This window comes from Pongo pygmaeus, chromosome 1 (genome assembly GCF_028885625.2).
Source record: "Pongo pygmaeus isolate AG05252 chromosome 1, NHGRI_mPonPyg2-v2.0_pri, whole genome shotgun sequence".
Classification (NCBI taxonomy): domain Eukaryota; kingdom Metazoa; phylum Chordata; class Mammalia; order Primates; family Hominidae; genus Pongo; species Pongo pygmaeus.
The window spans coordinates 47,835,987-47,856,232 of record NC_072373.2 but is presented as its reverse complement, the minus strand read 5'-3'; the positions used below and the strand labels follow the sequence as shown (position 1 = coordinate 47,856,232).

Sequence of the window (20,246 nt, the reverse complement as noted above, 5' to 3'; positions counted from 1 at the left end):
CCCGCCCCCTGCCCCCTCCCCCCGTGCCTGCAGACGCGCGGATCGTCCATGCGCTCCTCGCGGGCAGAATGCTGGGCAGCAGCGTCAAGAGCGTGCAGCCCGAGGTGGAGCTGAGCGGCGGCGGCGGCGACGAGGGCGCGGACGAGCCGCGGGGCGCCGGCAGGAAGGCGGCGGCGGCGGACGGCAAAGGCATGCTGCCCAAGCGCGCCAAGGCGCCCGGCGGCGGCGGCGGCATGGCCAAGGCCAGCGCGGCTGAGCTGAAGGTCTTCAAGTCCGGCAGCGTGGACAGCCGTGTCCCCGGAGGGCCGCCCGCCTCCAACCTGCGCAAGCAGAAGTCACTCACCAACCTCTCTTTTCTCACGGACTCCGAGAAAAAGCTGCAGCTTTATGAGCCCGAATGGAGCGACGATATGGCCAAGGCGCCCAAAGGCTTAGGCAAGGTGGGGTCCAAGGGCCGTGAAGCTCCGCTGATGTCCAAGACGCTGTCCAAGTCGGAGCACTCGCTCTTCCAGGCCAAGGGCAGCCCGGCGGGCGGCGCCAAGACCCCCTTGGCTCCGCTCGCGCCCAGCCTGGGAAAGCCGAGCCGGATCCCTCGAGGACCCTATGCGGAGGTCAAGCCGCTCAGCAAGGCGCCTGAAGCGGCCGTGAGCGAAGATGGCAAATCGGATGACGAGCTGCTCTCCAGCAAGGCCAAGGCGCAAAAGAGCTCTGGGCCCGTCCCCTCCGCCAAAGGCCAGGAGGAGCGCGCCTTCCTCAAGGTGGACCCGGAGCTGGTGGTGACCGTGCTGGGAGACCTGGAGCAGCTGCTCTTCAGCCAGATGCTGGGTAAGTCCTGCCGCCCCGCCCCGCCCCGCCCCTGGCTTTCTCCTAACCAGCTGCTGGGGAAGGTGTGGGGAAAGCGAAGCCCCCTCCCCTTGCGCCTTCCCGGAGGGCCCTCCTGTTCACGATCAGGCTGTGATGGGCATTGCGCCCAGATGTGCTGAGCTGGCCCACCTCCAGATGCGCATGGCTCAAGTGTACCTTCTTAAAGACATTAGAGGCGGGAACCCGGGCTCGACTCTGGCCTGCCCGAGGTGAGGCTGGACAATGGGGTGGGGGGTGGGGGGGTTACAGGCTCTCAGAAATAGAGCCAGAATCCCAATATGGCAAAACCTGGGACTGGTGGAAACCTCCGTTGTGGTGTGGCCTGCGCTTGACAGGAGCATCCCGCATTGCAAGGGGAGCGTCCAGCGAGAGCCCGGATCTAGAGGACAGATGTGGGAGAGCAGATGTGAGGGCTGATTGGCCCCGGAACACAGCTGAGGCTCCACTTCCTCTGTGGATCCCGAGTGGGAGCGCAAGTCGGATTTCCCCGCGGTGTGAGGATTCTGGCTAAGAGAAGCGTCTAGGGCCGGGGGCGGGCGGGCTGCCAGCTGCGCGCATCTAGGCGCATGTCCTATACCTCAGCCCCGGCTCTGGCCCCAACCCCTACACCCGCAGGCCTTTTAGGGCGTGTGGAAAGCTCTGTGCTTTAGCTCCGAGATTCCTGTTTGACCGGGAAGGCTTTGCCCTGTGGCTAATGGAAGCCGAGCAGGCGGGAAGGGAGGAACAAAGCTTGCTCGAGTGGAGGAAGCGCGCAGAGCTCTTCCATTGTTCTCCGTGCCTGAAGAGTCTATGCAAAAAAACCCGAAGCGGGCCCTGGAACTGCTCTTTCTCTCCCTGGAGAGCCCCTGCCCTCAGAGAGGAATAGATCTGGGATGTGCCGGACGCCAGGCGGCCATGCTTCGGGAACTGGCACGGGCCCTGTTGGGGCCACGGAACAAGGACGATGGGGCCTGGAGCCCAGGCGAGCTGCTTTGGCTGCGCGGACTTGTTGCGGTGGCTGGGATGTGGGTCCTCCGGCGCCGAGGGACCCGAGCTTCCTGGGTACCCGGCAGGCTGCCCGCCCGCTGGGGGCTGGGAAGGGGCGTGCCAATGCGCGTGTGAAGGGGCGGGGCCGAGTGACGGGCTTGGCGGGTGGGGAACATGCAAGAGCTCGCCGGGCGGCCCTGGAGAATGCGAAGCCGGAGGAGACCGATTCGGCCTGCTGCGGTCTTCCTAGGGACCCTCGACTCCTGTGTGGGCTAGGATGAGGGTCCTCTGACAGGGGCAAGGATTTGGGCCTTTGGAGAACCGATCCTCACGCAGGAGGCCGCAAATGGGCTTTGCAGAGGCAATCAGGAGACTGGACAAGGGCAAAAGAAGAGCAGCCTTTTCCCCTGGGAGCCCCTCCTGAAGGTGGGGATGGCTGGGTGGGTGCAGAAGCTGACCAGGCAGCCTCACTCTGCAAAGGGAATGTGCCACCCGGTCCTCAGCGTGGGGCTGAGCCTGTCAAAGGCCCTGCCCCAGTGAATGGGGCAAGAGAGACAATAAGGGAAAAAATTAAATTTTTGGCAGGCACCAAGGAGGGATATGGACAAAATGCAACTGGCCCATGTGATAGAGAGCCCTGCTGAGGGACTGAAAGCAGGGTGAGAGAGGAAGGGACCGTGTGTGTGTGTGTGTGTGTGTGTGTGTGTGTGTGTGTGTATGTGTGTATGTCAGACTGAGAGAGGGACTTGGCGAGGGAGGGCAAGGGAGTATCAGGGCATAGAATAGCAGAAGGCACAGAACCCTTTTCAAGGTCAAGGCTTTACTTGTTGGGGATGACTTAGCTGGTCTGGGTCCTCTCCAGACCTGGAAGCCCTCACACTGTCCCAGAAGCTGACTGCCCATTGAAGCCCTGTTAGTTGCTCCTCAAGAGGAGCCAAACAGTCCTGAGCTGGCTAGGGAGGTGGGTGGAGGGGTAGGAGTGCGGAGGAGGGCAGGTGCAGGGAGGGCGAGAGAGGAGGAGAAGCTGAGCTGTGGTCCCTTATTCCTGCTTAGCAGTTGTCACTTCTCAAAGCACACTGACACTTTCAGCAACCTTGGAAGTGAGGAGAGAACACCTCCACTTCCCAGTTGGGGAAATGCAGAGTCAAAAGCATTGAGGGCCTTAAAGGCATCTATGAGTTCATGGTGGAAGGGAGATTCTGCATTGATCTCCTGAGGCCTAAGTCGCAGCTCTTCCTAGGAGAACTGATTGAGAAAGGAAGAGTCAGCAGGCAGAGGGACCTGCCCAAGGCTGTGTCTACTGGGCATGGGCCACCAGAGCTGCCTCGATGATCCTACAGAGGGCTGTGGGGCTTAGCTCTCTGGAGTGGGGAGAGAAGGGTGGAAACTCCCAAACCTGCCTGTCTCCAGCTGAGAGGACCCAAAGTTGGGGGGTGGGGAGTTGGTTCAGGCTGTAGCAAGGCAGAGCCTGGTGTCAAAAGGTGGTAGGGAGGAAAGGAGGGGAGCTGGTGACCTCCAGACTAAGCGTTTGTTTCCCTGTGTGAAGGGCGGAGGGCAGACTGCCTGGGGGAGGGGTAGAGGGAGAGGAACTACGGAGGGAATCCATCTTCCAGAGCCAATGAAGGTGGTGTTCAGGTATCAGACAGGCCCTCAGTGTAGAGCAGGGTGGCCTCTAGGGAGAAGAATGGTGCCTTGATGTTTCAGGATTGTGATGGAAGACACTGAGCATTTGTCCCCACCTCAGTGGGGCTCAGTGTCCAGTTATGTTCACTCCGTAGTACCATCCTAGATCCAAGAGGCTGCCAAGAATCAATTTCTGAGGCGGAGAGAGGGGGTGGGAGCGAGGCAGCTTCAAGTCAGAGCCTTTGTGTAATAAAAGGGAACAACTGAAACCTGATCATCCCCTTCCCAGAAATCAGCCGGGGTCCCAGATGGTCTAGGCAGGCTCCCTGTCCCTTCGCTAACCTTGGAAGCTGCCAAATAACTAGGGCCCCACTGGGGAACCCTAGAAACTTGGAAGAGTGAGGAGTGAGTACCAAGGGCAAATGGGCTAATTCCAGGAATTAGATGCCTCTGGACCCTGGCCCGATACTCACATCAGGCAGTTTGGCTCCAGAAGAAAGGCCACCAGGCCCTTGGCCTGGGTCTGGGGGCTAAGCTGGAGGCTGCATTCCTGAGTTCTCTGTGTAGAAGTCGTAAGCTCTGTGACCCCCTCTGGGACTCAGTTTCCTCATTTGTGAATGGAAGAGACCCTCCCATGGCTCATCCTTACCCCCTAGGGATGGGAAGGGGGTGTAGATTAAGGTGATCAGACCTGGGAAATGTCCCAAGTGGCTTAAAGAGAGCCTGTATTAATACAGAGCAATAAAATACAGATGCACCTCAATTTATGATGGGGTTATGTCCCGTTAAGCCCATTGTAAGTTGCAAATACCGTAAGTCAAAAATGCATTGAATACACCTCACGTACTGAACATCATAGCTCAGCCTAGCCTACCTTAAACGTGCTCAGAACACTTATATTAGCCTACAGTTAAGCAAAATCATCTAATATAAAGCCTATTTCATAATAAAGTTGCATATTTCATGGAATTTATTGAACACTATACTAAAAGTGAAGAACAGAATGGTTGCATGGGCACTAGAAGTATAGTTTCTGCCAAATGTATTACTTCCGTGTGATTACAATGCCAAAAAAGCAGAAGCTGAACAATCACAAGTCGGGGACTATCTGTACTATAGTAACACCCCAAATCTTCCTACCTCATCTTCCCTGGACCTGAGGATCTCAAAGCAAAACCAGTCTTTTGACACTCCAGGTGTTCATGTTCCCTCCTTCCATCCTCCAGGAAAAGGGGGCAAAGTGAGACAGCTAAGACTGCCCAAGGTCAGGGCATTAAAGAACCCAGGAACCTGGACTTCCTAGTCCCTCTTCGTCTCGAAGGTGTCTGGACCCACCCAAGGGGTTGTCATGACAACAGTTAGGCCTTCTGAAGTGCAGGCCAAGTAGAAATGAGGAAGAAAGGCAGGAAGCTATTCATTTCTAAGCCAGTTGATTGATGTGAAGTTTTGGGGGGGGAAGGGGCAGTGCAAGGGGGTCGCTCCAGTGAATGTGCTCTGGGATACTTTGAGTAGCAGGGGAAAGAAATGTGTTCACAAATACTTCGTTTTCCTTTTTATTCAGTGCATTGTGGGGCTGGGGTGGGTAGAGAATTCTCCAAAGAACTGCCACCCAGAACAGATAGGTGATATGTGGAAACTTATCCAGCACCCTCAGATTCCCTGAGGCCTAGCAGGAGAGTGAGGACAAAGCTCACGTCTGCCCTTCCTCTGGGCAGCAGCAGTAGTGATGGAGGATGCTTGTGGAATCACAGGCAGGAGGAAGGGCTGTGGCAAGGTGCAGCAGCCTGCAGGTTTGTGTGTATGTGTGTGGAGAAGGCACTGGCACAAAACCTTGGAGCTGTGAGGCCTCCTGCCTTCCTCCAGGTTAGCACGAAGAATATTTCTTTTCTCACCATGTCCAGAAAGTTTTCTTCCAAGGCTAGGCTTGGGCCCCCACCCAGGTCATGTTCCTCTCCTTTGGGCATTGCCTTGTTCTGACTGCTGCAGTCAAAGCTGTCGGCTTTGACTCACAGCCCATGGCTCTGCCTCTGAGAGTAACGCATGGATGAATAAGTAGGTCCTAGGGGCAGTTCCTCTGCCCTGGGGAGAAGGTACAGATGGAGAAGTGCCCAGAGCTACTCTGGCTCCCTGAAGCTTAAGCCAACCCAGGGGGATACCGTTTACCATCCATCACTGATGGCTCTAACCCCAGGCCACAGGCCCCTTCTAGACCTGGACTGAATGGGTAGCAGGACCAAGTCACCTGGAGTCCTGGGATGTTTCCTGACACTTTCTTCTTGTTTCACCCCTTCCCACTTTCTCTGCCCAATTTGATACTGTGGCTGCAAATGCCCACCCCCTACCACCCACCCCCATCACAAGCTGCCAGCACCAGATCCTTCCCCTTCTGCTGACCTCCAATCTTGCCCTTCTCTGCAGCTATCCTTCCACACACATATACCACACCTCACAGCCTCTGACCCTCAGGGTGAAGGTGCAGCCTGCTCCATGTGGTGCAAGGGAGAGCCAGTGCTGTATTGAGCAGGCTGAGCAGAGCCCTCAGGGTCCATAACTGCAGCTTAGCCACCTCTGCAGCACACTGCAATGTCTTCCTGGATAGCCAAGTCCCTTTCTCTCTGCAGAGCGCTCCACCTCCCTCACCCTTCCCTGAGATTTCATAGGATCCTAGAATGGAAATTGTCTAGTTGAGCCACCTACCTCAAGCCAAAATTAATCCCACTATAACATCATAGGCAGGTGGGTGTTCTGTTTACACTCTCCTAGTGATGGAGGGCTCACTACCTTATTTTCCAGGAAAGCACTCATTGTTAGAAAGATATTTCTTCTGTTGAGCTTTGATTCTGTCTTCTGAGAATTTCTACCCGTGGATCTGAATTTGCTCTCTGGATGCCTACAGATGAAGCTAGCCTGCCTTTCCCAGGATCCCCTTTCTTATATTTGGGGTCAGACACCTATCTATGCTCCATTCGTCTTTTCTGCTTTTGCCTCTTCCTTCCATTTTTCTTCCATCTGTCTTCTTTTGGAACAAGATCTGATAGGAGATGCCTGACCTGTTCACCCTGACTCACGGGCCCAATGGAGTCCAGCTCTCCACCTGTCTGCATCTCAGAGCGGCTCCCTGCCGGGGACCCACAGCACCTGGCTGGTCTTTCTCCTGGCCCAACCAGGAAGCTCTCCTCCCCAAAGCCCAAAGCCCAAAGCCTTCTCCCTCTGCCTGGAAAGCCTGAGCCAGCCAACAAGGGGAAATGGACGCCACATGTTTCTCATTTGCGCTGGCTGACCTCCCCCCACACCCTGTTTGGATTACCCAGATGCGTTTGATGTCCCGGAGCCTGCGGCCTTTTCTCTCATGCACAGGAAGGGCCGGGTGGGGAGGCAGAGGGGGCCAGGCCCAGCTCACTGGCCTTGCGTGGGCAGGTTCCCTCCTATAGGAGGCAGACATCACCTCCCACACCTTCCCCCACACTGCTGCTTCTGGGGACTGGGCCTCCTGAAGGAAGCAGGACACCAGCGCCTTCAGGGTTCAGCTCCACCTTGTTCAGTGAACGCAGGTCTTTGAACAGGGATCGGGGGCAGACATGGAAGATGCCCCAGGAACTGTTTTGATCTCCCATCTGGAAGCTGAGGGAGGAGCAGAGTTGCACTAAAGGTGTGTCTGGCATGGCTGTCCAGTGTGGGCACAGCAGTGTGTGCCTGGGATAAGCAGGGTGACCCGCTTTTCACCACGGTGCTTTGCACCTTGTATAAGTACCTTTTTTTTTTTTTATCAGACTTGATGCCTTTGGAATGTGGAGGGGTGTGTTGCATAGGTGGGAAGCTCCCATTAGGGGAGAATGAGGACCCATTGGGAGTTTCCAGATTGCTCCAGCCCATTCTGGTGCTGAGGTAGGGATGGGAGGGCATGGAGAGCAGCCCGTCTCCAGGTTCACCCCCTAAGAGCTTTGGCTCCAGCAGGCCCCAGGCTCTCCCTGTCAGCGCTGTTGTATGTTGCGTGTTTGACACATACTTCTCCAACTCAGCTCCAGCCAAACCTCAGCAAGGCAGCCAGGGCTCGGCAGGGTCTGGGCCTTGGCCTGAGCCATCCTGGAGTCTATTTTAGACATCTCAATGATATATTTCAGGGCCACTGGAGTGGGTGGTTTCTCCACAGCATCTTCTAATTTCTGGGCGGCAGCTTTCACTCTGGGCTTCTCAGGGTGCTTTCTCCTGTGAGTTAGAGGTGTGGAAAGCAGAGACAAGGGCAGCCCCAAGCCCCGGTATGCTGTGTGTGCTCCCAGTGTTGGTCCTCGTGGAATCCCAGAGTTGTCGAGGTTATCCAGTTGGGGTGTTGTTTGATATTGTCTGGTCTGGAAGGTTGAATGTTATAAGCTCCAGGTGTTTCCATGGAGAGCTGGGCTCATAAACTACTACCTTGGGCTGAGCAGGAAGATAGCAAATGTTGAGAAAGCAAGACTTAGGCAAGTATGATGAGAGCTATTGGGTTAATAGGTTGTACGGCACATGGCACAAACCCCTAGAACTCGGGTGAGGTTGGGTGTCAGGGTGTGAAGACTAAGTGTGCAGTGAATGGTATGTGTTCACATGGATCAGTGCATATAAACAAACTCACCGGCTTGCAACACATATGCACATACTGAAGGGACATTTGCGTGCATGTATATGTAACAGCTGGGCAGGTTTAAAAGAGTCTGAAATATGACCCTGGTGGAACAGCTTCCCCCAAACAGACCTCTAGGCAGAGCCCGCTGGGGTTTGGACTCCTTGGCTTCTTTCCCAGAAAAGCACTGTAAGTGCTGGTTACTCCTCAGACTGAGGACACAGGCCCCCTTTGCCCTTGGTGACCCATTAACCAGGCCCTTCCCTTTTGGGGAAACTGGCAGCCATCCAGCAGGCCCTGCCTTCTCTCTGCAGGATCCCTAAACTGTCATGGGGTCTAGGATTCCAACATCCCCAGACTGAGGCTGCTTCCTAGGAGCTCCTGGGACCTGATTATCCCAGGGGGGAAATGAAAAGCTCAAGAATCAAAAGAATCAATAATCTAATAGTTATCAATAACATGTATCAATCACTTGGTAAGTGAAAGTCATTGTTCTTGTTCCTCAAGCCAAAATTAATCCCACTATAGCATCATGGGCAGGTGGGTGTTCTGTTTACACTCTCCTAGTGACAGAGGGCTCACTACCTTATTTTCCAGGAAAGCACTCATTATTAGAAAGATATTTCTTCTGTTGAGCTTTGATTCTGTCTTCTGAGAATTTCTACCCATGAGTCTGAATTTGCTCTCTGGATGCTTACAGATGAAGCTACCCTGTCTTTCCCAGGATCCCCTTTCTTATATTTGGGGTCAGACACCTATCTATGCTCCACTCGTCTTTTCTGCTTTTGCCTCTTCCTTCCACTTTTCTTCCATTTCTCTTCTTTTGGAACAAGACCTGATAGGAGATGTCTGACCTGTTCACCCTGACTCACGGGCCCAGTGGAGTCCAGCTCTTCACCTGGACCCCACTGTCTGCATCTCAGAGCGGTTCCCTGCCGGGGACCCACAGCACCTGGTGGGGCTTTCTCCTGGCCCATCACTTAATACTCACAATAATTCTATGATCCTGGCACTTACAAGTGAGGAAACTGAGGCACTGAAACACAGGTAATCTGGCCAGGCAAAGTGGTTCACACCTGTAATCCCAGCACTTTGGGAGGCCGAGGCAGGTGGATCACTTGAGCTCAGGAGTTTGAGACCAGCTTGGGCAACATTGCGAAACCCTGTCTCTACTAAAAATACAAAAAAATTAGCCAGGAGTGGTGGCTCACACCTGTAGTCCCAGCTACTTGGGAGGCTGAGGTGGAAGGATCACTTGAGCCCGGGAGGTGGAGGTTGCAGTGATCTGAGATCATGCACTGCACTCCAGCCTGGGTGATAGATCAAGACCCTGTGTGAATACAGGTAATCTGCCCAAAGCCAGTAAAGCAAGTTAGCAACAGAGCTAGGATTTAAACTTAACCCCTATGGTAACCTGCCTCCAGGAGCCTCAAGACTCCCTCAAACATTGAGTCTGATTCCATTTAATTCAGGAGCAACTTGTCAAGCAGTTACTGTTGGCAGAGCACTGTGCTTCCTGAGACTGAAGTTCTGGGCCCTGCTTGCTAGGTTCTGAAAGGCTGGATGAGGAGTTAGAAGTGTCCAGGCTCATTCCAGTACAAGCAGAATGCAGCATGCTGTGAAGAAGCCAAAAAGGGCAACTGAGGGCTCGGCCACCTGGAATTGGCATTGGTGCATAGGGTGTGTGGGGGCACATGTGAGATGGGTGGGGAGGGGGATATGCTACAGAAGTGATGTGAGTTTTGATAGAAGGGTGAGATTCTGGCAGTAGAGGCAAGAAAAACTAGAAAAGGAAGGGAGGAGGAACTTTGGGCTTGATGGCAGGTAGTGAAGAGTCCTATCTGGCTTAGAGAGGTGGAAAAGGTTGTGAAAGAGGAGATGTGATCAGAAAAACAGGTTGGGGTGGGATCATGGCTGATCTGACATGGAGTGCACTGGGACTCAACTGTAGGCTCTGAGCAGACATTTGAGTGGAAGAGACCAATCAAAGTTCATCCCCAAAGGATCCCCAAAAGAGTCCTGTGCCCACTGGTCCTTGGAGATGTTGCTGATCGATGAGATCAGCCAGCCAGGGCCTCTCAAGTTTCACATCTGTCTGCTCCAGGGAAGATTATTCTTGCAGCCTATGCAGTGCCCACATGGGATGGATGGAGGGAGAGGACTCCTTCAGCCTCCATGCCCAGAGGTTGGCCCTCTGAGAGGGTAGGGGCACCCCTTATCCTAACTCTTAGCCTAAACTCAAGTCTTCATCTTCCTCTGTTCCTTTGGTATGCCACCAGGCTGTTCCGGTTGCCATGCTCTGGGAATTGATTAGGCCCTACTGTGTGAGGTGCAGTGCTCTGCCCTGACCAGGAATTGTTCCTCCACTGCCCCAGCCCTGGGAAGTGCTCTGCTGAAAACAGTCCCACAACCCACAGCAAAGCTTGAACCAGACTACATATAGCAGAACCAAGACATTAAACCAGTTTGGGACTTGACAGGGGAGCTTTTCAATTGCACACTATTCAGTGGCAGGCGTAAGTGATGTGGTGCCACATACTAGCTCTAGCTTTATTGTTCGATCCAAGAAGCCTTCCTGAAGGAGGTGGAAGTTGGGGAGGAATTTAAAGGAGTTTTAAAGGACTATTTACAGGAATCAGAGGCTGAGCGCAGTGGCTCACACCGGTAATCCCAGCACTTTGGGAGGCCAAGGTTGTAGAATCGCTTGAGCCCAGGAATTCAAGACCAGTGTGGGCAACAAAGCAAGACTACATCCTTACAAAAAAGGTTTTTAAAAATTATCTGGGCATGGTGGCATGTGCCCATGCTTAGGCTTAGGTGGGAGGATCACTTGAGCCTAGGAAGTTGAAACTGCAGTGAGCTATGATTGGGCCACTGCCCTCCAGCCTGGGTGACAGAGCAAGACCCTGTCTCTAAAAATAAATGAATAATAAATAAAATAAATAAAGGAATCCAAGACACTTGGCACAATGGGAGAAGACATTCCAGTTATCCAGCTTTGTTTGTTTGAAGGTAGGAGAACTAGATGGGGACTAGCTGGCTTGGAGCCCTCCGAGCAGATGGTCCTTCAGGGAGTGAAGACAGCCGGCTGCGCTGGGGTAGGAGAGCCTGTGGGGACTGAGGGTTTCCCTTCTCCTAAACTCAAGCCTTCATCTTTCTCTGTTCCTTTAGATGCCACAGGCTGTTCCATTTGCCATGCCCTGGGTGTTGCCATGGGATTCCATTGCTGTAGGAGTGAGAATGTTTTGCCATAGAGGATCTGGTTTTGCCGTGGAGTCCAGGTGTCCCTAGGAGCTATTGTCCTAGAGTTCACATGTTGCCATGGGTGTAGGTACTGTCCTGCTGTCTTCGTGCTCCCACAGGGCCTTGCTGGTGACATGATGTCCAGGGATGGAGCATTTACAGCATGGCCTCCCTGTCATCCTGCCCATGACTGCAGCACTCGGGAAAGAGAGTCACAACAGCAGGGAAGGCAGCAGAGCCTATTTGGGGTGGGGGAGCAGGCAGGCCAGTGCTGTTGCTGCTCCCACTGCCACAGTGGATGGCAGCAGACATGAGGGTGGCCTTCCCCAGCCGTAGTGGCGGAGCTGAGACCCTGCGCTGCCTGACACTCTGCCTGCCCAGTGGGGTTTGCTTGCTGCTCGGCAGGCAGCATGGAGAGGCTGTTGCTGCTCCTGCTGCCACCATCAAGGGACCCACTGGGCTCCTAGGAGCACCAGCGTCAGGCCTCCCTACTTGGCACCCCAGGACTCTCTGAGGTTTCCCAGCCCAGCCTGTAGCTTTGGGACCACTGAGGGCCTGCTGCAGGGTCTGGGCTCCTTGGAAGGGAACACTTAGCCCCTGAGACTCTAATCGAGGCCAGGCACTCTGCAGATAGTTCAGGCATCTTCATCCTGAGGACCCGTGGGGGACCATTTAACACTCACAGACATGTCTGAGTCACTGGAAATCAGCAACAATAAGAACTAACATTTATTGAGCACTCACTGTTTGCCAGCTGTGCTAGCGCTTTGTTTGCGTAAACCCATTTTATCCTCAGACTGAGATATTAATCAAGGATCATACGCAAAATATTTGACAACCCTCACAGGCTTCAGAGCTGGAGGAGTCCTGGGGCCCCCCTGTTAACTGTGGTTGCTGGATTGTGGAGGTCCCAGAGGAAGGGCCCAGGTGGTCAGGGTGGCAGGGGGAGCACATGAGGTCCCAAAAAAGCACTTATTTGACTACTGTAAGGAAGTGTTTCATATTTTTTAGCAACCAATATGGCCTTATTGGTGCATGCTTGTTGACTTGTTGACTTGTTGACACTGTTATATAAGATTTAGGTATAAGGAAACTTAGGAGAGCCTAAAGGAGGCTAAGCAACTTACCCCAAAGGAATGTGGCAAGTTCGTGGTCAAGCTAAGCTTCAAACAAGGCTTGATTCAGGCTCGTCATTCAGCCGCTAGACTCTACTGCCTCTTGCACAAGTAGCAACTCACTGCTCCCCCTGCCCTCTCGATGTTCTAGAACCCTTGCACTACATCAGTCTAGCAATGATCCTGAGAGCCCAGGCCTATAGGAATCGGTTCTCTCCTGCCCTCCTTAGCATTCCTCCAGAGTCAGCTATTTGCCAAGTACCCAAGCTTCTCACCGTCTACTGTAGGAAGCGGACCCACAGAGGGGCGGTTAGGATACAGTATCATGGCTAGTGCTGGACAGAGCAAAGCCCTGCAGCTTCAAGAAGAGCCTCCCCAGATGTACAGGAAGGAATAGGGCCAAAGTGGCTGGGATGAGGATAACTAGAATGGTCTGGAAGAGTGGGGGCCTGAAATAAGCTGTTCATCTGCCTCTTTTTGACTGGGAATGCTGGCTCTGTCACTCGCTAACTGTTGATCTTGAATAAGCCACTTAACTGCCTGGTAAAATAGGGATTAAACTCCCCAGCTCCCAGATCTGGGAGGCTGGATGAGATGCTGCATGGGAAAGGACTGGTGCAGAGGCTGGAACGTGGCTGGTTCCGCAGATGTCAGCCCTATCAGCATTTCAGGGAACGACTTCCCTTTTACTCTCCCCTCCGCTCACCCTCAGCCTGTAGCCCCTGATTTCTAGACTAGATTTCCCAGAGTGCTGCATCTAGTGGAGAAGTTAGCTTCTTCATGGAAGATTTAAGGACTCATCATAATTTCTATCATTTATTATATGTTATGTACCAGGCACTCTTCTAAGCACTTTACATGTATTCATTCATTTAATCATCACAACAACCTAGTGGATTAGGTACTACTCTTATCCCCTTTTTAGCAATGAAGAAACTGAGAGGTTAAGTAATTTCCCCAAGGTCACACAGCCACGAAGTGGAGTCTGGGTATGACCCCCAGGCAGTCTGGCTCCAGTGACCTGCCTCCTTAGCCACTATGCCATAAGGCCTCTCACCAGTGGAGAGCACTGGCATTCTTGCGTCCCACAGGCATCGTAAGCCCTGTTGGGCAGCAGCCCAGATCTTTTATTCTAAACAGGGTGGACCCACTCTGAGGTTTCCTATAAGAGTTTAGTGGCACAGGGAACTGAGCCTAGAACATCCCTGGACCCACTTGGGTACCTGCCGCAGGCTGAGGACAGTTTGTAGGATCTATGGCTGATGCACTTTTAGCACTATCTGTTTTTAATTCTGCACTCTGCACGCCCATCCTTTAGGTCCTAAAGGGCCATTATGTCTGCTACAGGGGATGGGTGTGCACCAAGACTCTGGTGTCTGGCCTTGGCCTGGAGCCCTATGTGTCTCTGAGTCCCTGACTGCCTGGGGCGATAGAAGGAGCACCAGCTTTGGAGTTATGCTTGTGAGGGTTCAGATCAATTCCAGTGCTTACCAGCTGGCTGTCCGTAGCCCTCTTTGCACTTATTCCTCGTCTGTAGAATGGGGCTTGTACCCACAGCAGGGGGGTAATTATATGGATTATCTAGAAGAGTGAGCATAGAGCACCTGGCACACCATAGATGATCAGTAAAGCTAGTTCCATTTCCACTTCTCCTGCAGGCCTGCAGACACCCTGTCCTTCCTCACCGTAACCACCATGGCTTTGCAGACCCTAGGGGCGACTAGTGCTCACAATGGGCTTCATTCACAGAATGGCTCCAGCCACTGACTTTGTTTCAATTCAGCCCTGATACTTTAGCTTAGACTCTTGGTTGTGCATTTACAAGCCCCCGGGAGCCAGTTTAAACAAAAGGGAGAGTTTATTAAAGGACAGAGAGCTGTCTCATAGGGCTGGAGCTCAGGAACGAGCCCTGTTTCCAGGGGAAAGGGACAAAGTTTTCTGTGCCTCTTCACGTGCTCTGCATTCTTGCTCCCTCTGTTTTTCTACACGTCTGATTCTTCTCCTCTTGTACCACAGACTGGCTGCTTCTGCCCCGGGCCAAGTGGTGGAACAGGGATGCCCATGGCTTCATGCCTCCTCTGTCCAAGACATCAGCCAATTCCCCCCCGGGGGGGAAGGGGAACGGTCTCTGATTGACCCACCCATCACAATGAGAGAAGAAAACATTCTCCAGAAGTTGCCTTTGGCAAAGATTTTAAGGTTATATGTCAGCCCAGTGGTTGCTTAGACTGTGACAAAAAGGAAATAGAAGAAACAATATGGAAAAAGTCAACAGACCATGAGATGTGGAGAAGATTATCAAAGGGTAGCACCTTATGTTCGAGCCCATGACCCATTTCCAATCCTTAGCCTGGGCCTGGCTCCTGTTGAGATCAAGGTGAAAACTGGCCATGTCCTCATTTCTGGGCAGGGATGAAGATTCAGGCCTGATCTATAGCTTTACCCTGGATTTGTCACTCGGTCCCGGGTTCAATGAAACCAGCTGTTCTGTTCACAATCTCTCCATTGGCCAACAAGCCCTCTGGTGGTCCTCCATGCTTCCTCCCAGGGCTGAGGCATAAAATCTGCCTCAGTGGCCTGTTATCGCACAGCTGGGAGGACATCTGGGGAGGAACGAGGCCAAGACATCCTGGTTCCTTCTCTTCTCTCACGGGGGAACAGGTGGATGGGCTTGGTGCTGATCCATTATTTCCCACAAGCATGGGGCTGGAGCTAGGGTATTGGGCTGTGGGGAGGGTCCCCTGGTTTTGCCTTACAGGGTGAGATGTTCCATGGGGGAGATGGGAAAAAATTTGCCAAAGAGGATCTAGCCCTGCTTCTGAGCCAGAGGAGCCCAGCCTGGACCTGGGCCTGGGGCAGGGGGTGGATTCCTGCCATTTTCCCACACTCTGCATAGAGATTGGATTTCCTGTTGAAATTGTATCTTTGGATTACAATCGTAAAGTTCCCAGCTTCTCAACTCAAGCTGTTTGCAGCAACTCTGTGTAGCCTAAGTCATCGTCATTACTCTATTGGGTTTTGGGAGGGAAGATCCAGAGTATAGTGGCCAAATGCACAAGCTATGGGGTCAGAGAGACCCGAATTCAAATCCTGATTCTGTTTGAGACCAGCCTGGCCAAGATGGTGAAACCTCGTCTCTACTAAAAATACAAAAATTTGCTGGGCGTGGTGGTGCGCATCTTATAATCCCAGCTGCTCGGGAGGCTGAGGCCGGAGAATCGCTTGAACCCAGGAGGTGGAGGTTGCAGTGAGCTTAGATCGCGTCACTGCATTCCAGCCTGGGAACAGAGTGAGACCATGTCTCAAAACAAATAAACAAATCAAATCCCGGCTCTATATTAACTAGCCATGAGATTCCAAGTCAATTAACCTTCCTGAGCTTCAGGTTCCTTATCTATTAAATGGGTCAAATAATATCTGTCTCATAGAATTGCTATGAAGATTAAATGAGATAATGCGTGTAATACACTGAGCACAGTGCCTAGCAAATGAAAAGCGCCCCAAAATTGGTTGTTTTATATTACTATCTCATTGTTATCTACCCACTCCACTATGTGGGTTTATAGAGGAAGGAGTCATGGCCTCTGCCCTTGGGAGCTCCCTGTCCTGATGGAGGAGACACAGCACAGCGCTGCACTCAACAACCCACTGGTTGGTTGGAGGAAACATGGGTCTTGCCTCAGGGAGCTCCCATTTTAGTGGAGGAGACGAGCCCCAGCCTGTTCTTCCTGAGTCCTCTATTTTCCTGGATCCTTCCTCATGAGCCGTGGTATGCCCTCAGCCTGCCCCTCTGCCACCAGTCTACCCATCTCCTCCCTTTTCCCCTGCAGTCAGGCCTGCCATCTCTAGAAAGCCCCCATCTCTCCTTTCTGTGTCCTTGGGCCCAGGTATCCTTGGGTTACTGGGTGACTTGCTCATCAGGTCCTGCTTGTGTGTGCCAAGCTTGTTCTCAAGAAGCATCTCCCCAGAATGCTAGTTCCTCTCTAAACACCGCCCAAATTGCAGACACAAAAATTAGACCTGTCAGTTTGCACGCTGTCTGCCTTAAATTTGCATTTGATTAAGAAGCACCAGCGTCCTCCCACCCATGCTTCTTCCTTCCTGACCTTCTTCTCTTTGAAGTGCCCCCCCAACCCTGCCCCACCATTCTCCCAGCTCTCTCCCTTTGCTGTGCTCAGGAAATCCTCCAGTTGGGCTCCTCTCCGTTGCCTCAGCCGCTCCCGCAGATCTGCTTGGCATTCTCTGCTTCTGGCCTCTTTTCTGAGGCCAGCTCTGCAGAGTTTGCCTGGGTACAGTGTGTTCTTATTGTGCCTCCAACAGTGTCGGTTCCTGGAGCTCACTGTCAGGAGTCCAGCAGCTGGCTTAGAAATCAGCTGCCTTTGCTGACGGCTCATGGAGATGGGGTGAGGCCCATCCTCCATTTCTGTCCCCACTGGCCACAAGCACTAGCTCATGTGGGAAACCACTAGATGCAGAATAATCTTTGAAAAACCCTCTCCTCTGCTTTTCCCATCTCAGTCTCTCTCCGGAGGGTTGACGGCAAGAGCCACAGGTGGGCAGATAGCACCCCATCCCCCCACCGCCCACCACCCCCTGAGGTCAGCTGGATCACCTTCACTCCTCCCTTGGCTGAAAGACAAAGACAGGGTAAGACCAGGGTGCTTCTTAGAACACCTGGCTCCTTTTCTGCAGACTCACCTTTGGAGAATTATTAAGATGACCGAATTGCCTCTGCCTCCCCGCCCACTCCCGGCCCGACAGTAAACCTGCTGCGGCTTGGAGTTTTTCTACCATCTACGTTGCATCCTCCCTCATCTCTCAATTATCTGTGCTAGTGTTAAAAAAAAAAAAAAAAAAAAAAAAGCCATTCCATCTGCCTCAAACTGCTCTTCTTAAGATTTTGGGATAGCAGTTTTCCTCTTCTGGTTTCCCGTCACTTTTGACTATGACTGGTGCCCATTTTGATTCCTTGAACTCACGTGTAAAGAAGTGAAGGAGCAGGGAGCTCCGAGGGAGTGGGCAGCTGAAGGCCACTCACCCATCGGTAAGTCCCTCTGAGGTCAGAAGGAGCAGGTTGCCAGAAGGAAGGAAATGAGCCCCAGAATCCCACCATTCTCATAAACAGCCCACCTCTCTAATCGCTCCTTCCCCAGCAACACTGGGCCTCCGATCTGCCCATGGAGAAGGCTGGGAAGCCAGCACCTCCTTCTCCATCTCTGCCTCCCTCTTGCTTCTTGGATCCCATATGTTCAGGGAATGCAAACTGACACTAGTATCAGCCTGAGCCAGGCATAATTGGAAAGGGAATCTTTCCCCACCCCCAACCTTGTCTTGCCTCCCTCCTTACAAAAAAAAAAAAAAAAAATCATGTATTATCTCAAGCAGCTCTGTTATGTAGGAAACATAAGCCTGGAAGAAAAGACAGATGGGGTGGGGGATGGTTTATGAGGGCGGTCGAGCAACTGTCCTTTATATCCACTGAGGAGCGATCAGGAGAAAATGATAGTAACAAGAAGAGCAGGAAGGACTGAGGTTAGACTTTAAGAGCTTGCCTTTATGATAACTAAGAGCCAGGAGTGATGGGCAGAGGAAGCCAGGGCTATCTCCCTCCATGCCTAGCTCCCCGGCAGCCCACATCCTTGGCTTACTGCCTGCCTGGAAGATGTTGCCTACCTGTACCCTGGGGGAGAAAGAGCAAGTGGGACAGGGCTGCTGAATATTCTGCCTTTCTCCTGGGTGGGAGCGGCCTTCCCTTACTCTCAGCTCCCTCCTGGCCTGCAATTTCAAGGGCCTGCAGATTCAAGGACTTGGGGTTTCTGGAAGGCAGGGAAGTATGGGGCTCTGTGTGGGCTCCTTGGCAGAACCAGCAGGCAGCCACCCTCTACCATGTTCCGTGGTAGGATTTCTCTCAACGGAATTAAAAAAACAAGAGCCAAGAATAGAGGCAAGGATGCCGTGCTCCCTCTCCCTGAAGCCAGGCCCCCAGAGAGGTTCGAGACACCTCTGGGTCAGAATTCACCTGAGAGTGTGGGCACAGCTGAGGCTGAGGACGTCCCCTCACCTCCGATTTTATGGCAAGCTACAACATCACAGCATCAAAGCTAGATGAGTTCTGAGAGATTAAGTGCAAACTCTTTCATTTTGCAGATGAGGAAACTGAGGCCCAGAGAAGAACAGGAACTTGCTAAGGATCACCTGAGGCTCCCCTGACTCCTGGTGCAGTGATTTCCCCGCTAAAGTTTAATTAAGCCATCCCCTTCCTTAGGCTGTAAAGTTAGGATGCCCTGACTGGGCACACACAGCTGGTTCTTGAAACAAAGGAGTGGGCTAAGTGCTGTTCCCACCCTGGCAGATGTTCTCTGGAGCTGATGGTCTCCTACAGAGAGGGAAGGAGTGGGTGGGACCATGTCAGAGCCAGGTGGGATCATCATCCCATCCCATCTGACAAATGAGGAAACCGACATGCCCAAAAGCAAAATTTGCCCAAGTTCACCCAGCCGGTGAGTGGCAGATCAGAGACCCCAATCCAGGTCTCCTGCCGTCTATTCCTGTCCTGTGATTCTTCTTGGTTCTTCTTATTTTAGACAGTGGACCCGGGGAGGAGGAGGATGCACTGCCTGTCACAGTAGCACCTCAGCAAACAGCTGCTGTTGGCCTGACCCATGAATTTTTAAAACCGTCTGAGGTTTTAGGGTCAAGTAACAAACTCACCTCTCCCTCCCTGTGGCTTTTAAGCCTCATAAATATGCTTTTAAAAGTTACTCCGCAGTTCCTGCCACATACAGAGACTCATATCATCGCTCAGTGAAACCTGAGGGGTGGCCAGAGCTGCTTTCTATGGCTGAGGGTGGTGGCTGAGGGATCCTCTTCTGGAAGATGCCCCAAGTGTAGGGACATGCCCAGCCCTTGATGTTCCAGGGTGGAGGCCCCCACCACGCATCTGATGGGCCAGTCTCACTGGCCAGAGTCTCATCACAGGCCATGGCCATAGGCCCCCAGGAAATTCTGGGTCATTGTTGTCAGCTTGAGGCACTTGAAACCATAGCGCCCATGTCTTCCTTCTGCTGAGGGCTCCTGGGGCCCGGGGACTGCCTCAGGTTTCCCCTTGAGAAAAATTAAGGTGGTGACAGCAGTGGGCAGAGGATGAAGTCATATCTGCCAAAGTCCAAGCCCCTCTCTCAAAGAGCAGGCCAGCAAGGAGGGTTTGGGATTTCAGCCCCAGATCTAGGAGGCTCCCATCCCTCCGCCTCCTGCCACCCCCAACCAGCTTCCTGGCACCCCTACTCTGATGGCTTTAGCAGGCTTTGTACTCAAACGGGAGTGGGCTTTGCTTCCACACCTCTTAAAAGGTGATTTTTTTAAGGATGAAATGTGATGTTCGCTAATGGGCACTTTAAAAGCCTTGGCACAGAGAACCGTGTGCCATGGACTGGGGCATGCCAGCTCCATCCACTCACTCATCACTCCTGTCCACTGCCACCCGTGGCTTTCCTCCTAGGGTCTCTCTGCCTGTGTCCCAGCCCCTCCCCATGGTCTCAGCACCGCTCACTTGTGTGGGGTGCCGCTGTGGAAGGCACCTTCTGGGGACTGAGACTCCAAGGGTAGAGAGGTGCTGGGCATGGGTCGATGCAGCCCCCTACCCCACTGCTTGGAAGGTTGGAGCATGGAAGGGTGAAGGCTGCTAAGAGCCACCTCTGTAGTGTATAAAATTGACACCGGTTCCTAGTCTTGTGGGCTTTTAATGGTCCTGCCTGCCTGTTCCAGACCCCATTGTGTGGACAGAAGGGGGCCTTTGGGATCCTTCCCTCCACCTTCTCACCTCACCTCGCTCCTCTCAG

General features: G+C 53.0%; 1 protein-coding gene across 14 annotated transcripts in view; it reads left to right on the top strand.

Moving 5' to 3' along the window:
* NAV1 (neuron navigator 1) overlaps positions 1 to 20,246 on the top strand; it is a 286,405-nt gene that overhangs the window by 109,371 nt on the left and 156,788 nt on the right. For 9 of the 14 annotated variants that reach the window (XM_054461890.2, XM_063647264.1, XM_054461881.2 and 6 more), the window contains one exon: positions 34 to 825. The exons of the other annotated variants lie outside the window; for them this stretch is intronic. In XM_054461890.2, the coding sequence (XP_054317865.1) occupies positions 34 to 825 (792 nt within the window). The remainder of the gene's footprint in view (positions 1 to 33; positions 826 to 20,246) is intronic. 14 annotated transcript variants of the gene reach the window in all.